Source organism: Perca flavescens, chromosome 5 (genome assembly GCF_004354835.1).
Source record: "Perca flavescens isolate YP-PL-M2 chromosome 5, PFLA_1.0, whole genome shotgun sequence".
Lineage (NCBI taxonomy): Eukaryota > Metazoa > Chordata > Actinopteri > Perciformes > Percidae > Perca > Perca flavescens.
The window spans coordinates 28,569,211-28,590,396 of NC_041335.1; the positions used below are offsets into that span (position 1 = coordinate 28,569,211).

Genomic DNA, 21,186 nt, shown 5'->3' on the forward strand with positions numbered 1-21,186 from the left:
ACCATAAGATAACCAAAAAAAGCATGTCAATAATGTGTAATGTAGATACTTACAACATTAACATATCTCCTAGCTTTAGTTATAATCTCATATTTTGAAATAAACATTTATAATAATATGACTAGATACCTGAAGTGTGCCACAGCAATATCTTAGATCAATAGCATGGGATATCTGTTTCAACATTAGCATTAAATGGTGTGTATAATTATTTAAGTACATTAATCAACAAGATTGCTAACAGACAGTTGGCATTAATCCACCCAAATGTGTTTTCAATTATGCTATGTCAGAGGACTCATAGCAAGGTCAAAGCTTAGCTACCTTTTGTCTCCCAGTGGTGTTTTAATGCCACGACCGGGTAAAAGTGTTAATACTACTAAGCTGGTTGTAAGTCACTGAAGAGGGAGAACAGCTGGTGTAAATCTGGGCCAGTTGCGCTAGCAGTCTACATGTGGTAGAAAGAGTCTCTCAGTCTGGCTTCCAAAAACAGCTGTAATTGGTAAAACAGTTGGTGCGATCAGACTTTATATGCAAATGACAAGTTTCATTTTAATTTGTCGTCTTGTGGTCAAAATATAATTTAGTAACTGTCGGTTGGTGTGACGGCTGCACCTGCTGCCACACAGCTAATTTAGATCTACCCGTGCTGAGGGTGCTGCTGCCTTTTATATACTGTCTATGGCTGCTGCTGGAGGGACATCTTGGCAGGCCGGAGCAAAAGATGTGCCCCCCAAAAGCAAAGCTTTAATCAGAATGTACCAAGTGCCCGTCACATCATAGGGGTATTGGGATCTGTAGTTTAGAGATAGTCTCTCTTTAGACAAGCTTTATTAGTTTGTTGGAGCTTTTCGGATAACTGCTAAAATATTTATACTTTAGACTAATTGTGCTGTTTTGTTTTGTTAGTAGTTTAGTTGGTAGTGTTTTTTATTTGTGGTACCTCTTTCACAAATAGACATTTGTCATCATCAGCCAGTACATGTGTATATTTGTTCGCCTTTGCATAGTATAGCCTAAGATAACTTCTGTTTGGCTGACCATTTTTATGCTACCATAAATGTTTATGGAACTTTGTTAAATATTTTGTAAATTGTTTGGTTCATTTTTGGGTACATAAAACCATCTTTTTGGAAATCCTCCTGTGACTCCTTATGTCTGTCAGCTGGGTCTGCAGACTTGATGGCTTATTAAAAAGAAATTATAAACCCATGCACATATTATTGCTTAAAAACATTTGTAACTGCTAATAGTAAGGATATACACCAGCCAATAGAATTTGTCACAACTTGGAAACCAAACATTTGTTCTTATCACTAATGACTTACGGATCACTCTAACTATAAAAGGCTTAGTAAATAATTGATTCTTTAAAACGTATAAACCTTTCAAAGGTGCCTGAAGAGAAGGTGGTAGAGATTATATCATCAGCCTATTTAAAAGAATGAAATCTAATAACATTTTTACATTACAGAATTCTTTTACCATGGAATCCCCCACATAAATAACTGACTCATCTGTTCTTGTTTTTTTAAGTCATTTTAGGACCCTTCCTTTTAGGATATTTATATTTTGAAATATTGGCAGGTGGTTTTGAATAAGCAAAATGATTCCAAAAGTATTGCAACATGTTGCAATAGCACTATATGTTTATTTATGTGTCTATTTATATAAAAGCGAGCCAGCCTGAGAGAGGATGTTGTGCTGGCTCTCTCTTATCAACATGTGTATCCGAGCTGTCCTTCCAAAAGCCAGGCTAAGTGTAATAATGAGTCAGAAGCTATCCATCATCCAAGAAGTAAATATAAGGTGTCACATGTGATTAGGACTTGGCAGAAAGTGAGTGAGCGCTGTGCAGGTCTGACAAATGACTGCTTGTTAGCAAGGTCCACCGCCTCAGCAACAGGGCAATGAGACACTGATAGATAGACAGGCAGCAGATAGTGTCAGATACAGCATTAAGAGACAGAGCACACGCTGACAGATGGGACAGGGTGTCAAGTCAGGGTCATCAGAGATGGAGACGGGTGATGAGATACATGGAACAACAGATGGAGAGAAGAACAGTGTAGTCGGAGAAAGAAGAGTGGAGTTGAACAAAAGGAAACAACATAAGGAAACAAGACTCAGGTAAATAGTTGGCAGTGTGTGTGTGTGTGTGTGTGTGTGTGTGTGTTTTTACCTCAGGTTGCCTTTGTTGGTAGCATACTTGATGTGGTTACAGATGTAGTTGTACATTCCATGAGCTGTTGTGCAGTCTCTAGCATCAAAAACCTGGAGAACAAATGTAAAATTGAAACCTCAGAACCAGGTTTATACACAGTGAACTGTTAGTATGTACTGTACAGTATGTAAGCTGATCTGTGACAAATGACTGAACCAAAACTCGCATACTATGTCTCTGAGCATTTTGGATATTATGCAAAAGTAGAAATGTTTGTAGAAATGAGGAATCCATCTTGATTACTATCCACGTAAATTGTCAAAATTGTCAAAAACAGCATGTAAAGGGTGCAAAGTATTAACAGCCCCATGCTATGATTTTAGGCATACTTTATATTACCTGTAGTTTGGACCACTGGATCCTCCCTACACATCGGGCAGCATTCCTCCAGGCATGCTTGGCTCCATAAATCAGTTCAGTGTCTTTCAGCTGGTAAGTTCCTGACGCTTCAATCTCCTTGGTCACCTCCTCCAGCCTGTCCACATGCGCCTTAGAGCCATACCTGTAGGCAGGACAGGTCCACAGGCACAATAGAATAAGAGAACATGTAGACTACAGAGCACCACAACAGGTAGGGCTACTGTATGTCAATTGTGATGTATAGACCTCACGGAGTTTGCGGGTACAGTAAACACTTCAATGGTAAAAGCAAGTTGAACAAATCAGAGATGTCGCTGTTACGCTTAGGATTGTGGGTAGTGTAGCATTTATCCAGAAGATCCCAAATAAAACAGGTTTTTCTTATAACAAGGTTGATTTCAAACAGACTTCTAGCTTTCACAGCTCAATCTACCTCAGATGGTTTAGACATTATGGTTGATAATCAAAATCCTTATGGAGAAAATCAATGAGATTTTTACATCCGGAACCACACTGTTCACTCTCAACTGTGCAGATGTTACAGGCCGCACTTACCTTTTGATGGAGCTGTAGTACTGGTCTAGGAAGTCAGTAGCCAGTGAAAGAAGCTCCTCTTTGGTTCTGACCTCGTCTGGTTTGTGGATCTGCTGGTTGGGCATCATCACTGAGCCGATGCACACATTTTCAGTGCAGATTGGCATCTGAAAAGACATATCGTGAGAGACGAGGGAGGCTTTTTTTGGGATGAATTCTGTTTGTTTGGTTTTCCTCAGTGCCAAAATCAACTGAAGAGCAAGGTAATCATGGCGTATGGTATGACTCTGGTAGTGTATCTGCAAATATCCACAACATTTACTTTCTAGCAAAGGATAACAGTAACAGGAAGATTCCATGTTGGCTCCCTTGTTGCACGACAAAGATGTGCGAATGAATTTTATTGGACAAAGAATTCTTCAACACATTTCAGTGGCTTTCAGGATTCCTGTTCAAGATATATACAGGAGACAGTTTATGCATCCACTGTTGTGATTGAATGCAAAATGAGAGAGGCATGGCACCCTGTTAATTTACAACAGGCAGAGCTATCATATAACCATCCTTCTCCATTCATTGTAGATTAACCAGCTAAGTCTAAGTGCTTGATATGAAACAGACCTAGGAAATGCTTGAGTTAGTTTACTTTGCATTTAATCGAATCAATGAATCAAAAAGAAAAGGCAATTTTCTTAAACTTCTGAGGTTGCCAAACCGGTGTTAAAAAAAAATGTCTTACTAAAGAGCTTTATAGGTTGTATGGGACAAAAGGCTGTCAACACTTTACAAACATACACTCAAGGCATTGGACAAAAAGCCATCAAGTTATCATCACTGTAACATAATCCGAAGACATATTCTCATGACCTTTGACAGTTTTGTGTTTCTTGCTGATGTTAGTCTAGTCTATAATGTAATCAATAATTTGGCCGCTTCTCCATTAAATGAGTTTGTGTCATTGTTTTCAGGCACTGTGAGGAGAACTAGGCCAACCGACAGAGGTGACTGTGCAGTACAGCACACATCTACGTACTTGGGCAGATCAGTCTTCTCTGTTGGCGCCACAAATTATTGGGACTCAGTACCAAGCGAGATCAGAGAATGTAACAACTTTGCTGGTTTTAAATTAAAGTTGAAATCATGGCTGAAATCAACCCAATCATGCTCCCATCAATCATAAACCCAAACCGCCAATCTTAATGTAGTGAAGTCCTGTTGTAGTGGTGTCTTAATGTTGTGATTTTATTGTTTGTTCTATGGTCGTGGTGTTTTAATGTTGTGAAATTGTAATGTTGCTGTTGGCTTTATGTTGTGGTTGTTGTTGTTTAAGTAGTGTTTTTATGTTGTGTTGTTGTAGTGGGCGAGTTTTACATTTTTATTTAATTTTTTAAATATTATCTTTTACTACTGGGTTAGCATTTTTATACTGCAGTGTTAGATTACCCTTTTGACACAGATTTTATTTTCCGTTTTCCGCTGAAAGGTTTTCAAATTCCATCATTTGTTCCTCTTGATTCAGACAAAAAGTCGATTTTTTTATGAGTTCCGGAATCTGAATGCAAACATTCAAGGGATCATAACTATTTTACTATTTATTTAATTACATCGCCCACACATGGCTGGCACGCATGTTAATGAATGAGTAAGTCAGTGAGTCATGGATTGGTATCCTTCTATTAAGTTGAGACAGGAGGAAAGACAAGAAAAATAAAAAAAAAAAAAAAAAAAACAAGAAAACCGACAGTGCAGAGAGGAAATTGCTCATAGCTGAGAGCAACCTTGTGTGGTCAGTTTAATATGATTAGAGTTGAAGTCAGCTGTCACTTTGGTTTGCCTAAATGCCTTCACCAGTTTAAAGAGAGAAATCGAATGAGTGAGCAAAAGCAGACAACATGAACGATAGCAAGCAGTTGAAGAGGAAATTTGACACTGACCCCAACGCTGCTAAAATTGGCTTGTTACGCCAAACCACACACTTGCACTGTCCAAACACTCAGACGTGTACCGGCAGTCTGTCCAAAATAAACTTCCCTCCGTGTCCCTTCCAACAAATCCAACCCTCGCCCGACAAAAACAGAAAGAGAAAAAAATCTCTTGACCAAGGCAGCAAACACACCATCACCGCCAGTCAAAACAAAGAAAAAAATAAGAATAAAAATGAGAAAGAATATGTGAATGTGTTCATGAAAACAACAACATTGATAGGATAATTCCAAAGAAAAAAGGATACAAACAAAAAGAACATTGACAAGAAGAGAGAACACCAAAGTGGAGACAGAAAACAGTACGAGGTGACGGATTAAAAGGAAATGGATGGATGAGTAGAGCAGGGAGTGTTAAAAATAAGACAAAAGGAATCACTTGTGCTTCAGCACATCCGCTCATCATACCGCTCCGGGCATTCATGCCAGCCAGCTGTCCTTTTCGAAAAAGACGGATCATTCTCGAATACAGCAGCGTCTGTGATGTATAATAAATCTGAAGATGCTATTACAGGCTATTCATTGGGATGCACACCCTGTGTCCGATAAGTCACCGAAGCAATTAGGCTGCCATTTGCTGTTTACGAATGGCTGCTGTGTTTTGGGAGGTGAATGCTTAAAAAGCGGGGTTCACCTTGTGCTTGGTAGAATGGCTTACTAAGTAGAGGGAGAAACTTTGGCTGCATAATAAAATGGGGAAAAAATTATGGACAGAGTGGTTGGTGGCCACAACATCATGGCCACCAACACAACTCAGCAAATATTGTTCTTGCTCAGGCTTTGACTTCTGGATATTCTGCAGCGTTGCCACAACGGACCGAATGGCTTCACTCGCATCTTTCTAGTGCACGTCCTCAACGTCATTGTTCTCAGCCACTCCCTCTGTTTGCACACACAAGCGCACACACAAGCAGAAAATGTTGTGTTGGTAAGTCTGAATAAGGCTAAATACCAATATAATTTAGGTGATGTTCATCGGTGCCACCGTGCCTTTACGATGACAATTAATGCCACAGATATATCTGTCACCTTTGCTGCTCTGAAAGCTGTGACTTTATACAACGGCTGAAACACAGGGCTTCTGCCTGACATACATGTCTTTTTAGTATGGGAAGTCATGTTAACCTGTGATTTATGTCTCATGTTCACTTCTTTTTGCACGTGTATTTGACAAATCAGATTATGTCTCTCTCATTCAAATACAGGAACGTCTAAATCGTTTACTTTACAAGCAATATGCAAACAATGTCTTTGTGCAATTGTGCTTATGGAACAGACCATTAGAAATACAAATTAAAAATAGTTGCAACATCTTTCAATTTAAAGCACAAAATGTACCATAAAATTGAATGAACTAAAGTTTAAAAATGATAAATGATAATCGATAAACTGTGGCAATTTTGAACACTGAATATGTTTGGCTTTTGGACTATTGGTTGAGCAAAACAAGCAATTTGAAGATGTGACGTTGGGCTTGAGAAAGTGATAACTTATACATAACTTATTTATTCCAGCATCCTTTGCACTATGCTCCATAATTAAAATAATAATTTATCATGAAAATAGTTTACTCCTGCACACTTTGCACTACTGCCTCAACCTGTCTATATTGTTTCTGTTTATAGTGTGTATATATTGTTTGTTTTGTATGAGTAAGCACATTTTGAGCAATGTATAATCCAAAGCAAAATTCCTCCTATGTGTCCTCATACCTGGCAAATAAAGCTGATTCTGATTCTAAAGCTGATTCTGAGAAAGAGATTTTTTACTCTTTTATTTTTCTGACATTTTATAAACAGATCAAGAAAATAATAAGCAGACGAATCAATAAGAAAAATAATCAATAGTTGCACTCCTAGAGTCAACACACAAACAGCAAAGGTAGGCTCAACAGAATTTTAAATAAAAGTTGTTTTTGCAGGGCTACTGTATTGCATTTCTATTTTTCTGGTCCCTTGCTGACAGTTTCCTTTTTAGTGAGAAGTATCAGGGCATGGAGAAACAATAGCACCTCACAGCCTTCATAAGATTTACCATTGGCATGGAAATCCTGGCTTTTATAGGATGACATGAATCACAACATCAAAATCCCTCTCATTCTCCAGGATGGTTGCCTCATGGACAAATGTAAACCATTAATTAAACTGATTTCCATATGGCTTACCTTGCTGGAGCTCTGGTGGAGTGTGTCGTTATAGATAGTGCCAGTCTCCCAGTTCTTGATCTTGATGAAGCGGGGGCATTTGGAGGGGCTGCCGTTCTGCAGCGACTTAGTGGGTGAGGTCCTGCCCTGGGCCGGGGGCTGTAATAAGCACACAGACAATTACACATGAGTCATTACTTCATGCCTTTTTTACTGTGACTGCCTAATAGGTTCTGACTTCTTAGACACTTTTTGTGCAAGCTGGATAAGTTGTTTCTGACTGGGAGACATACTGTGGTAAGCTGAAAAGAGACACAGCCCTTTTATTGTCGGGAAGTGGATTTGAGTACCACAAATGGACATGCATTGGCAAGTTTAATATAGGAACATGAGTAATATCTGGAGACCATTGGGAAGCTTTTTCTATGGACTATTTCTTCAAGGAAAACCAGTAGACATAAAGTAGAGGATAAAGGCAATCAACATTTAACAGCAGGTGCATGGCAAGCTAACTCTTAGCTCACTGGGTTTTCTAATCCTGTAGCTATTGACTTATGAATGCCTGCAATTTAACCCCAAAGCGTTCCTAGAAAAAAGGCACAGAGTGATTGCCAGAGTTCAGAGAAATTAATCCCACACTTTGGAAGCTCTTTCATTATCTCCCAAGGCATTGTTAATTGCACAGTGGAGCATCTCCTGAACAACAGTGTCACAATCATGCTCGCAGGGGAGATGAATACCAACAGAGTCACGTCAGTTGAGTCTCGTTGTCATTTTGCATCCTCTCAAACAGCAGAGAGGAATGAGGTGGATTGAATTGACAGTGAGAGTAAAGAGCTTGGTTGCTGTGCACCAACAGCAGTAACCCCAACTTTGTGGCTCAGATATGACACATTGCTATCACTGAGGTTGTGGACAGGAAGAAAGCTCATTGTACCGTAAAGAGAGCTCTCAGTCAAACAGGCAAAGAAAATCAGATGCAGAGAGTTAAAGCTTGTTGACAGAAAAAGCAGAGCAGTTGTCTATTTGAATATGAATGTTAGACTTTTACCTCTCTGACCGGAAACTATAGCTCTGGCATTTACATTTAAGTCACTTTTCTATAATGCCACATGCCGGTTTCAGAGAAGCCTGTTTATATGAACAACCTGTAAATGTCAGTTTACTTTTTCCCTTTATTTATTCATGTGCACTGATGTAAATTTTAAATGTCAGAGTCACTGTGGAAGGACAAACTTTTTTTGCCCCTGAAGAAATTTACTTGAGAGCGAGGTAAGCCATTTAATGAGCTCTAAGTAAATGTTCAAAATCACTCCCTTGTTTTCACTACATAATAATAACCACTCAATGATAATAGACACTCAATAGTTTACTGAGTAATGTAAAGTAAGCAGTGAATAGAGCATAAGTATAAGGAATGGATTAAACTGTTTATTTGCTCTTGCGTAAATTACCATTGTTAGCATGTTCAGCTAGCTAGCTTACGTACAGTAGTAACTGAGCATTACTTCCAAAGCCAAGGAGCCCATTGTTACTGTCAACATTAGTTTGTTGGGGTACAGGTAATGTAAAAAGAAAATAAAAAAGAAAAAGAAAAAAACACCTATGGCTAGAACATCCACTTCAGTGTATTCCCCAAAAGGAAGTCTAAAAATGTTTCTTAAACTAATACAGAAATGTCTATGACTGTTAGTAGGCTATATATTAGTAGGGGCAACGTTGAAAAGACAATTATTTTTCTCTATTTTTTTTGCTAATGCACAAAGTAAGTCCAGCCTGTTATAATGGCAAGGTCATCTCCCCATGTAGTCCACATTACTAATGGAAGTTGCTGGACCACACATACACGTGTAAATCATGAGTCAATCACCAGGCCTCAATGTCAAGAATAAGATGTGGATGTAACAGAAGGGAGCTTCCATGGAGCTAGAAATGAGGATAATTAAAGCTAATTTGATGAAGATAATTTCATAACGGGGCTTAATGACCAAAGTCTTTCTGGTAAATGCAGTTATGCAGTAAAAGTTCCTCATTCAGCCATCAATTAAAACTATTGATGGGAAATGGAGATGACAAGAGCAAGACGAGGTAGATGGGAAAAGAGAAAAAGAAGCAAGTGATCCTGACATCCACAGAAATGGAAAGAGATGCTATTCATTAAAGTTACTTGACGATGTACATTTATGGTTTCACAACTGGCACCTTATTCAGTGGTGATTAAGACACTGCATTTAAAAATAGAAAAGGAGGCACAGAGGCATGTTCTCCGTTTCAATGGATCATCAAAAGGTGATGTCTCATTAGCCGGTGGAATTTGACAGAACATTCTACCACCTTTTTCTTTGTAACAGGTTTATGAAACATTAAATTATGCAGGAGCAGAGCCTCAAGCCGTAAGGCAAATAGACAAGGAAACTAATATGCAGGCCATCGACATGTCACTTGCAATCCATGTATCTAATCATACAAATTTGGAACATTTTGACATACATTTTCTGAAACTACTAAGTGTCTGACTTGAGTCGAATCAAACACTTAACGATGAGCCATCAAAGTTTGCTTAAGTGTCTAGCAAAATGCTTGCAGGGGGAATTCTTGCCGAATGAGTCAGTACACACACACACACACACACACACACACACACACACACACACACACACACGCTTCTTATGGCATAATCCATAGATATCCTCTCAAACCGCCGTCAAGAATGCATCACCCACATTTCCCCCTCTCTTCCCTCACTCTCACACAAATATTCTCACAAGTATGCACATAAACACTCTTCTCTGCAGGTCTGACGGGCTGGATCATTTCTACATTTGATAGAGAGAGATAGATCAGCAGCTGCACATATTCATTAGGCCTCCTGGAATGATTTCGCCCCATCCGGTCCTATTGATGGGAGCTTGAGCAACGTCACAAGTGGGTGGATAACGCGGACCATGTGGAGATTATGACACTATCCCTGTCACAGACACTCAGACCTGTGACCAGACCCTTCTGTGTGGAAGGCATAAGCTGGATTTAATGCTGCAACAGCTTTCCCCCCGGAAGACTCTAATGCCTAGGTGATGGGATCTTAAGCAAAGGCTTTACTACTATGTGCAAAGAAGCAACACAGATGTGCGTGCTCAGTTTCTGAAAGCATGGAAAGTGCCAGTAGCGTGGATTATTGTACACAGCTAAAAAGCCAGAGAGGCAAAGACAGCCATGTATTATACAGCTGCAGAGATTCACTTAGCAGGCCTGCTCATGAACACTTGAAAACACATGCACAAACAGACAAGGATATTCAAGTTATTGATCTAAGAGAGTAGAGTTGCAATTTAGGCTTACACATTCATTTCAAGGGTTGAACATTTGCTTCATTTTACCTTGTCAGTGTTGTGGAGCACCACCGGCATGTTTTCCAGCATTCTGTCGTTATCTGACGCCAGCTGAGGAGACGTGCCATTTCCCACGCCAAGGTCCCTAGAGGTCATACATAATTTTCTGTCAGGTGTGTGCTCACAGCTGGTGCAAAATAGCCACACACACACACACACACACACACACACACACACACACACACACACACACACACACACACACACACACACACACACACACACACACACACACACACACACACACACACACACACACACACACACACACACACGGAATCCCTGCACGATTTCTTAAGGGTCGGCACACCAAAATAGGTGTTTTCTCTGTTCAGGCCTTCCTACGATGTGTAGATAGAGCTTGGCAGGCATCTCTCAGGCTCTCCTGTGTTTATTTGTTTGTGCCTGTTGCGGTGATGCAGTGGGACAACTTACTCCTCCTACATATTGGTCAGCCTCAGCAATCTCTCACCATAGCTCTGCCCCCAACTTAATTCTAAAAAGAAGTGGGTGTAAGCCACATAACTACAAGAAAACCCTGTGAGTGACAAGTGGGAGACAGGGACTTTAAAGTTAATAACACAATGTGTATTTATATTGCATCTATGATTTCATTTTGGCCACACTTTGATTGTTTAGTTTCTCTGGGAATAAATGAAAAAAAAGAAGTTACATCGGCACTTTCTTTTTTCACTGCATGTTCCTTTTTCATCCAGGAAATTAAAACTACATTTAGGTTTCTTATCATTAGCTAACTTGTTTGCCTTTATCTCTGCATTTAGACTGGTGAGAACAGGCTAAGCCTTATTTGGCCATTTTAACAGATATATGGCTGCACAATCAAATCAAGATGACTACCAGATTTCTGTCTCTCTGAACATAAGAATACACTTCACTACACAAACAGATCACCCCCAAAATAAAAAGCACATGATATTAACAGTGAAAGATCCCACTTTGAGCTGTAACTATATGATCCTAAGAGACTAAAAGGAGAAGGGGAAATCACTGTGCTGCTGCTGTGGCATACCACACGAGACATATATAAAGACGGCAAACTCAGTGGTGCGTGATTTCTCGTTTGCGTTCCTCCAATCATAAACTCCCACACACATATCGCCATCTACTGTCTTTCGCACTCCCTACCCATCTTCCTCATGAGCATGTGTCCCTCCTCCCTTTCACACTTCCTGTCACACTGAATTTCTTTATTGTTGAAATTTGCATGAGCATTTTCATCCCCACAATTCAGAGGTGGAGTTCAAACATGCAGAAACAGCGAAGAGAAGTCGCATGTGTCATTTGTTATTAGATCTGCCGTAGAGCATCAACGGCCTCACGCTGAATCGTGAAATTGTAACCGCTTCTGCTCTGAAAACAAGCTATCAGTAATAATGTGCCATTCAAATCATTTTATATCATATAATCATTTTAGTTATTTTATAAATTTGCCCAGAAGGAACCACGTATAATTGACTTTCCTTTTCACAATAACCTCTCTTGTTTTCTTTTCAGAAAGCCTTCCTTCAAAGCTATAACAGAGGATACAATTACCTTAGCTCCCTCCTGGTGCTGACCAAATGTCAACAATTAAATTGTTGGCTTAAATCCCATCAAATAAATTCAGCCAGCAAGACTTTAGCGTTCATGCTTTGAGGTGGTTTTTTGCAGTGTGCAAAGTACATTCATGAAAGAGGGGAGGATGTGCATGGATTGGTCAATAATGACATATTGATTCAAAAGGGGACTGTAGCCTCAATTTGATTTAAATTGGTCGTGGGAGTACAATAGCAGATAACGGAGACGCCAATATCAACATTACACTGTGCAGAACATTAAGACAGAGTCAGGGATGGAATATTGGCTCAGACTGTGAAGACTTATGAAAAGCTGGTCCAGAGTGAACACTTGAAAACAAACTAAAAGCAATCTAAGCACAACATTTGACAGGAGACATTGTTGCCAATTTCACACTTCTTAACGACCAGCTTGCTGAAACTGCTGCACCTGACCTTCACAACCAAGGACTGTTTGGAAGAAGTTTCGCTCTTTTGTAAGCTGATAATTGCATAATGACACGTTTAAGACAAGCTTTGTCTTGCAGAATGCTAATTGGGGTCTACTATGTCACATTAATTAGGATTAATGGGAATTTACATCAATACTTATAAAGCAAATACAACTGTCTACCATAGCATATTTATATGTGAACTGTAACATCAAAATTAATGGATATTGCAATAACATTCTGATACATGGTAATCATTCTCAGGCCAAAAATGCAACTAAATAACCTCAAACGTGGCCCAAGAAAGGAAGTTTCATATAAGATATGAAAATCTGAGATAGGAAAGCAACGTTGTTTGTTTAAACAAGTTTAAATGAACCTAATTAAAGCAGTTGCCCCAGTAATTGAAGAACGACAACGGAAATGGTCATGATGAATGTTGTGAGCGATTTCGTCTTAATTGGAGTGTGCTAGAGACCAGCGTGCAGATAGTAATTACTTGGCACTGTACACTGAGTCATATTAGGTAAATAAGAGCTGTCTGTAGCTGCTAATGCAATGCAGCTGGGTTAGGTAGTTTAGGGACTGCACAGCGGCAAAGTGAGTGGGAAGACTTCCGTTCAATCAGCAGACCAGGTGTAGGCTCTTGTGTCAGCCAATAACCACTTTGAAGAGTCCCTGGCCTAAATCGTGATTCTTATTCTACCAGGGTTCCAACTCCAGCCCGCACTGTGGAGGGAAACAAGCACAAAGACACTTTAACTGAGGGATCAATAACGTAGTATCACATCACAAATTACCAGGCCACTTGAATCTCGGCATCTCTTCTCCCCGCATTCCTTTGGCCTTCTCCATTGATCTCCTTTTTGCTGTTTTTGATGAGGCGCAGCACTGGTTCGATCTCCTTCAGCAGCTCGTTGTTCTCCTCCAACCCGTTGCACAGGAGAGCTCCGCGGCTCCCATCTCTCATCAGGAGGGGGTCCTGGGCCTGCATGCCTCCCCTCTGCAGGAGGGACTGGGTGATGGACGGAGAGGACAGGTTCTCTATGGCCCTAAGCTGGGGTTCCTTGTTGACCTGCTGCTGCTGCCCAGGGTTGAATGGGCTGAGAGGGGAGCAGTTCTCGTAGGACTTTGAAGGTGGGAAAGCGGGACGTGTGACCCTCACTGTGCGTTGGCGGCCATCTCCAGACAGGGTGGTCTCCAGGTGGGTGGTGAAGCCCTCAGGCCCACGGAGGATCAGCACGGCGTGGCTCTCGGGTGACACGTTCTTCAGCGTCTCCAGAGCCCTTTCGTAGGACAGGTCCACCAGGGGCTTGTTGTTGACAGCCAAGACGATGTCGCCCACCTGCACCAGGCCGCACTCCTCTGCTGCGCCACCACGGATAAGGTCAGACACGATGACAGGCGGCTTGGACACCCTCTGTTTCACCAGAAAGCCCAGACCACCAACCTTTCTCTTGAAAAGACGTACTGAGATGATGTTGGGCTGCAGCTGGCACACTGTGGCCTCTGACTCCTGCATGGTGTCTGCTTGCAATTGTGTTTGTGTGCTTGCGACTATATCTGTCCCCAGGGATGTTTCTAAAAAAAAAAAAAAAAAAAAAGTGACAGAAGGAGGAGGGGAAATAGAAATTTGATTAGTTTTAGAGGAAATTACCAATACTGCGTGATTTGTTTACAGTGTATTGATTTAACATAAGTCAAAGAGGGTATATGAGTCATTCAATCAGAGTGTAACATTACAAAAGATCATTAAGTGCTGCTGAGCTACCGATGCAAAATACCATCATGGAGATGAAAAATCCATTATCCAACTGATCAGACTGGCTCGTACCTCTGTGAGCCTCAATATTAGCATCACAGTCACTAAACACACTGTGTTAACCTGTAATTTTTCAAAGGCAAATATTGGCTTAGCTACAGTCCATGAAACTATAAGACTAACAGGTAAACCACATTTGGAAAAGGCTTCTTTAGTGAGCCACTGCTGTGTGTTTTCTCCAGTGGTGAAAAGTAACTAAGTATTTACCCAAATTCTGATTACAATTGTGTGGTACTTCTTTCATGGTATTCCATTTTAAGCTACTTTATACTTCTGTTCCACTACATTTTAATAATGGGAACCTTGTACTTTTAAATGTGCTATGTTTATTAAGCAGCATTAGTTACAGCAGATTAAGATTTTAAATAGAAAAAAAAAACTGTATGATGCATTATAGATTAAACAAACCAAACAGTTTATAAAGCAGTTAACATGTTAATGCATCAATGATAATGATCTAATATAGCCCAATATTATTCTGCATAGTGAGCCATAATTGCTTGTTTGAGCGCAGGACTTCTACCATAACTGAGTATTTGTACATGGTAGGATTGCTAGCTGAGGTGAAAACAAAGTTTTTATTTTTGCACTATTTTCAGCCGCTCTAAGTTTCACTGAAGTGTCTGGTTGAGAGACAGTAGCGTTTGAACCCACTAACTGTACTTATGTTGTGATTGGCTGCGCTATTGAGCATAAATGGGGCTTAGATGAGCAGACACTTGCTAATTGCTAGGAATGTTTTCACTGAATACAATGCTTCAGTGCACTCAGAGGAAATGCCAACACTTCCGTGTCTGAAACTCTTAACTCTCTATTTAGCCACATATAAATTATGTTCGCACGTGTCTGCAAAATGACAACAACTTAACTGTTGATCGGAAACAAAGAACAAGGCATGCGAATAAGCCGATTCCTCTGCTCCTCGAGCCCTATTATTTCACCCAACGTGCCTTATTCTTTCTGAATCCCGGCCCCGTATCCAAGACGCTACGGTAATGTGTTTATACTTTGTTGCACAACAAGGTGTTAGTTGTTTTTTTGAAGTCGTAGTATCTGGCCGTGTGGGTGGCATCGTCTCAGATTATATATATATATATATATATATATATATATATATATATATATATATATATATATATATATATATATATATATATATATATATATATATATATATATATATATATATATATATATATCCACAGCTCTGCCTATGCGTGTGCTACGCAGTCAGTGTGCTGTAGGAGTGCAGGCACGCTGAAGGAAACGATTCAGCACCAAGGTCAGCGCTCCGCCTTTACAGCAGCCTCTGAATGCATTTTGTTATTTCTGCTCCTATGCAACAGCTCAGTGACTCTTTTAAAAAACTCTTTCCAACAGCCAGAAATCAAAGGGAATATGTCCTTGAATGTGTAATGCAGTTGCGATATAAAACGAACTTCTCCAGAGCCCCAAAAGTGAGGCGCTGATGTTAATTTGTAATTGCTACAACTAGCCTAACACAAAAAAATCGTATCGTTCAACCAATTCAACTCCACATCCACTGATCATTTGCATATCAGAGATATAGCACATGGAGATCACAGGGATCAGGTCCATATGTCCGTGGCTTTAAGAAAAAAAGTGACGCACTGACTGAACTGTCCTGGGGCAGAGGAATAACTTAAGTAAGCGGCCCTTTAATCCTCACGCTTGGTAGCTGCACCCTAGGAGGATAAAAATTGCCAATAACGGGTGTGAATATTGATGGAAATGTGCTCTGAATATCAAGATTAAAATATTTCCTTTTTTGGGAGGGGGGCGGGTGGGAGGGTGCTGCAGTGTCTGGCTCAGATTTCTTCATTATAAGGTTATCTATATTAACTACAACGATTTTAGCTAAAACATGCAAATTTCGCACCTGCTTCAGAGCTAAATTAATGTTTCATCAAGAAAAGTGGACGCATGCAGATTTCACATTAACACGTTATTGTCAGCCTGTTTTCAAGAAGCCTATAGCATCATCTACAGGCATTCGGAATATTATTATTTAGCAATTAATTCCTGGTTTGTTTCTCTTGTAACAAACAAGGATTTTCTCTTTTGTAAAGTCTGAACTAGATTTTAGTTGGCGTATGTGCACAGAGTTTTTCATTTTCATGTAAACACAATTGGTTCATTTTCAAATTTCTCCATTGGAGGCAAAAATCAGTCGCATATTTCTGAACATAAGATTAATTTCTTGCTCTGCCATGAAGCCGCTGCTGAATTATCAAAGTGGGCAACCGTCCATGGGCCAAATGCCCACGCGGTCCATTTCCCTATACACGTTTTATGAAATGATCACACATTGACTAGGGGCCAGGTAATATTTCGACTGCCTGGTTTTCACATTACAGTCGGTGTGCCCCGTAGTATCATCATCACTCAACATGCAACAGCAAAACACTAACAGGCCAGGTTTCAAATCTCCACCTCCACAAAAGGCAATGGGCTAATAAGAGACAGATAAACCAGGTGGTGCTACATTTTTGCGTTAACTCCCTGACTGTGAAAACAAGAATTTCTTCTGATATCTGTTGTCAAGAGAAGTCCAAACACAGCATACAGTACAAGCAGCTGCAGAACTGCGTGTTGCCGCTCAGAGAAAAACAGTTACCTATCAAAGAAAACAGAATGTCATTTTTTAAATTTCATTAATAAACTATGGTTAAATGTAATACGCATTTAGGACTTAACAAACATGCAAGGAGAAGTCATCAAAATGTATAGTTTGGTTTCATTTTGCACTGCTCTGCTTAATGCAGTCGACACCAATGGACAAGATGTTCCGATCGAGCATGCATTTGAGTATTTTCCCAGAGCAACAAGTTCTGTCGACACTTTTTTTTGGCAAAGAATACAAAGAGCAACACCAACAATAAGGCTGAAAACGTCAACATGTTGTGTGACAAAGATAATTTTTTTAAATAAAATGAATCATCTCTTAGCCACAGGTTTGCACATTAGTTCAGGAACGCTCCATCCATCCTCAATGATAGCTCTTCACACCAGGGGAATGCGCAGCCTAATTTTCCACAAAAAAACAAAAGAACAAATAAAGCGAGCTGAGTGAATTCAAATGAACCACTCACCCCTGAGAACTAATTCGCTGTTACAACGACCTGCTGCAGTGAAGTTGGGATCAAACTCCTGCGCTCCCGCGTCTCTTCCTCAGCAATTGCTGCACAGGTCTTTCATCCAAAAAAAAAAATCTGTCTCCAACTCGCAGCAACGCGCTCTGCCTCTAGAGACGAGGCACGCTTGTGCCTTTATGCGCACTGGGGCACCTTATAAATGCAGAGCAACGGGAGACACAGTGACGAGCTAGGAGAGAGCCGTGCGCGTGCATTCAAATGAACTGTGGGCGGGTTTAGTTATGTCGGCTATATCGTCATCACTCAGCATGCAACAGCCGACTCTCCTCACATTCATACCCCCCCCCACACCAGGCAAGGATAGGTAAGCTCGGTATGTGTTTTTGTGTGTGTGTGTGTGTGTGTGTGTGTGTGTGTGTGTGTATACACTTTTGATTGTGATCTTCTTTTTGTGAACTTGCATTAAAGTCGGATTAGTGGGGGGAATAACGATTTGGGCTCTGATCTGTAATGGAAACTCAATAGAAAAGGCTGATGAGGAGATTTGACTAAAATGCAACTCTGTTAAAAAAAAACAACAACCTCGTAATAAACACCCCTTGTTGCATTCCAAATATATTTTCTTGATTTTTTTTGTCTGGGTGGGTATTGATGACAAGGGGGAGGGGGGGGGTTCATGTTGTGTAAAAAAAAAAAAAAAAAAAAAAATGTTAATTATAAAAAATTAGACTAACCCTAAGCCTTGGCATTTATGAGAAGAAGCTAGTTCAAAATTCCTGTTGATCAGCACACAAACAAATGAGCACCAGAAGACCTAGAACCAACAATGCAGAGGCTGACTCAAACAAAAGAAATTGTTTTCAAAAGCAACGACTAGATCTGAAATCAAATCCATATGATTACAGTAACAGGGAATAGAATAAGAAAACTAAAAGGAAGTCTTACATGTGTGAAAATGTACTTTTAAAGTAAGACATGAGTTTCAATCTCATTAGTTACACGTTGTGTAGTGTTTAGTAGCCTACAGAGATTCAAGGGAGCTTTATTAAAACACTAATGACATGAAGGTGACCATTTTTCCTTATCTGTTTAAGTATCGGAATGATTTAATGGAAGGATTGTTTGTATGTATCTTAGGTCTTTCTATATTTAAAACATTTCTCCCCGGGGTCACACTGACTCTTGTCACACACAATACACAGGTTACTGTGTCACCTCAATTATTTTAGAGCTTAGTGTCAACATTTTTTAGGTAAACTGTTGGTTTAGCTCTTACATTAGTTACAGAAAAAGAACAATAGAAAGGCAAAGTGTGCCATCCACTCTCTACGTAGAGCAACCTGGTCTCCTTAAAACGCATTTGCAAAACATTCATTTCTGTAACAAGTTTTGAGCTTTGCATTGTCTTTATTTGCAAGTTGGATGTTTTTCTCGTCTGACTTGTTGGAAGAGGTGCTGACCCGTGCTAAGACTACTTTTGAAAAGCTGTTGTGTTAGAGGCAATTGTCTCAGCAGTAATGGTTGTCATCGTTAAGAGCCACTTAAGAAAAGTTAAAGAATAAACAATATCATCTAATTAAGACAAAACCTCCAAATTCCACCCCTCCTCATGACAGCACCTGTTGGTGCATAGCTGTTTGCCCATGGCATTTGGAAAATTATCAAATTGATTAACTGACATTTCACTTTAAAAGGAAAACAAGTAAAAACATGTTTTTTTGTTTTTTTTTAAAAAGGGGCTATATTGGGTGCCGGGATAGCTCAGTTGGTAGAGCGGGCGCCCACATGTAGAGGTTTACTCCTCGATGCAGCGGGCCAGGGGTCAACTCCAACCTGCGGCCCTTTTTTTACATGTCATTCCCCCCTTTCATGTCTTTTGCTGTCTTATCAAAATAAAGGCTGAAAACACCCTAAAAACTAATCTTTTAAAAAAAAAAAAAAAAGCAGCCGCTTTGGTCAAAAGTAGTAGTGTTACCACACCTGCTAACGTAAAAGGTCTTTTCTTTAGGATGCTGTATTGCCCGCTGTGGTGCTGTATAATATTGCCCACTGTATTGTATACCAAGTGTGACTCATGTTAGCGCCAAAAAATACCCAGGCAGAGGGCTTACTAAAAACTATATAAAAATGGCGCTCTTTTCACTGTTAGTCCAGTTCGCTGTTACAGGTCATTTAAGACCATTGTATGAAAAACTACAGCACCTCTGAAACATTAAAAAGTTACATATAGTCACTTTAAAAAGTGATGATGCAATCACTACTTGTCCCTTGGTGCTTAAATTCATTTGGCCATCATTTTACACATTGCTTTAGTTATTGTATATGTTATTTAATTTAGATGTATTAAGTTGCAGGTTTGAGCAGTTAATAGTTAGTTTCTTCGTACTAGCATTTTCTTTGTTCCTTTCGTTTGGTCCACCATGCAGAAATGTTTTGGGAGGAGCCGCCCAGCAGCATGGTACATTTATGGTATTGATGATGTCATTGCTGGCATCATGGGATAGAACCAAGTCATTTTTTTTTTTTTTTTTTTTTTGTAATTTGTTTTCATGTGTTGGCTAATAAATTTAAGGGGTCATTGATAGGAGTTACACATTTTTCAGTCTAACTAAAGACGTAAAATTCTTCAAAGGGTACAACAAAAAGAGTCCTGAAGAAAAACATTTCCACAATACTGAGGATTACAAAAGACCAGGAACAAGAAACAAACTGGAACACCGACAATATACCCTACCAGACAAGAGAAGCACGACACGACAGTACCTGACAAAACAGAACAATCCATTAGCAGGTGGAGGAGCTGGAGTGAAAATTAAGCTCATAACCCAATTAGGAACAGTGTCCTTTAACCAAGGTTTTGCAGACACCTTCTCACAAGCTACTGACGAAATTGCCACCTTCTGGCAATCATCGTTAGCCCTCCTCCACATGTCTTTAAGCTCCACACAGTTCATCAGAAATAGTGTCTGCTGGGTCCATTCTTGGTTGGTTGATACTGTCAGGATTTTGAGACTTGGACCCAAGTGCAGAAAAGCAAGGAGGGAGCAGCATTTAGGATGAGTGACTTAATGAAACAGAAGGAGAACTTACAAACCACGTAATCTGAGGAATAATACCGACACAGGAGAAGTCCAGAAACAAAGAGAAATCCAGGAACATGGAAATACAGTTTAAGCACAGGAAGGGAACTAAAAGGACTGATGACGAAAGACAATCAACCAACAACAGACACAGAAAGTACAGAGACTAAATACACAATTAAACGAGGGTTAACGAGGGACAAGTGATACAAGGGCTGGGGAACAGGTGAAAGACATCAGGGCAGAGCAGACAATCACAAAGTCGGGAAAACCAAAAAACAGGAAATAAAACAAGACAACACATAAGAAAACAGAGAGACTACAAAATCAAAACAAGAAATAGAAAACCAAATGAAAACATGAAACCAACTTAAACACAGAAACTTGACATAGGGACGAGACGTGACACACTAGTGGTAACAAATGATGTCACTCCAGACATTACAACCGCTTCTCTGCTGGTGACCCGTAAACTGAGCCTTTTTTTCCTCAGCAGTTCTTAAGGTTCTCCCCAGAATAGAAGAAAAT

The 21,186-nt window shown here is 39.9% G+C and overlaps 1 protein-coding gene across 3 annotated transcripts in view; it reads right to left on the reverse strand.

The window, feature by feature from the left end:
* The window catches only part of nos1 (nitric oxide synthase 1 (neuronal)), a 41,614-nt gene extending 20,830 nt beyond the window's left edge, over nucleotides 1-20,784 (reverse strand). The window contains exons 1-7 of one of the 3 annotated variants that reach the window (XM_028577515.1): nucleotides 20,669-20,784; nucleotides 13,441-14,221; nucleotides 10,621-10,717; nucleotides 7,265-7,402; nucleotides 3,140-3,285; nucleotides 2,564-2,726; nucleotides 2,183-2,274 (exon numbers count right to left, since the gene is read on the reverse strand). In XM_028577515.1, the coding sequence (XP_028433316.1) occupies nucleotides 2,183-2,274; nucleotides 2,564-2,726; nucleotides 3,140-3,285; nucleotides 7,265-7,402; nucleotides 10,621-10,717; nucleotides 13,441-14,162 (1,358 nt within the window). In that variant the 5' untranslated portion in view covers nucleotides 14,163-14,221; nucleotides 20,669-20,784. Of the gene's footprint in view, nucleotides 1-2,182; nucleotides 2,275-2,563; nucleotides 2,727-3,139; nucleotides 3,286-7,264; nucleotides 7,403-10,620; nucleotides 10,718-13,440; nucleotides 14,222-17,575; nucleotides 17,770-20,341; nucleotides 20,415-20,668 lie in introns of those variants that run through there. The other 2 variants (XM_028577514.1, XM_028577516.1) reach the window with 2 other exon arrangements.
* Between the last annotated feature and the right edge of the window lie 402 nt (nucleotides 20,785-21,186).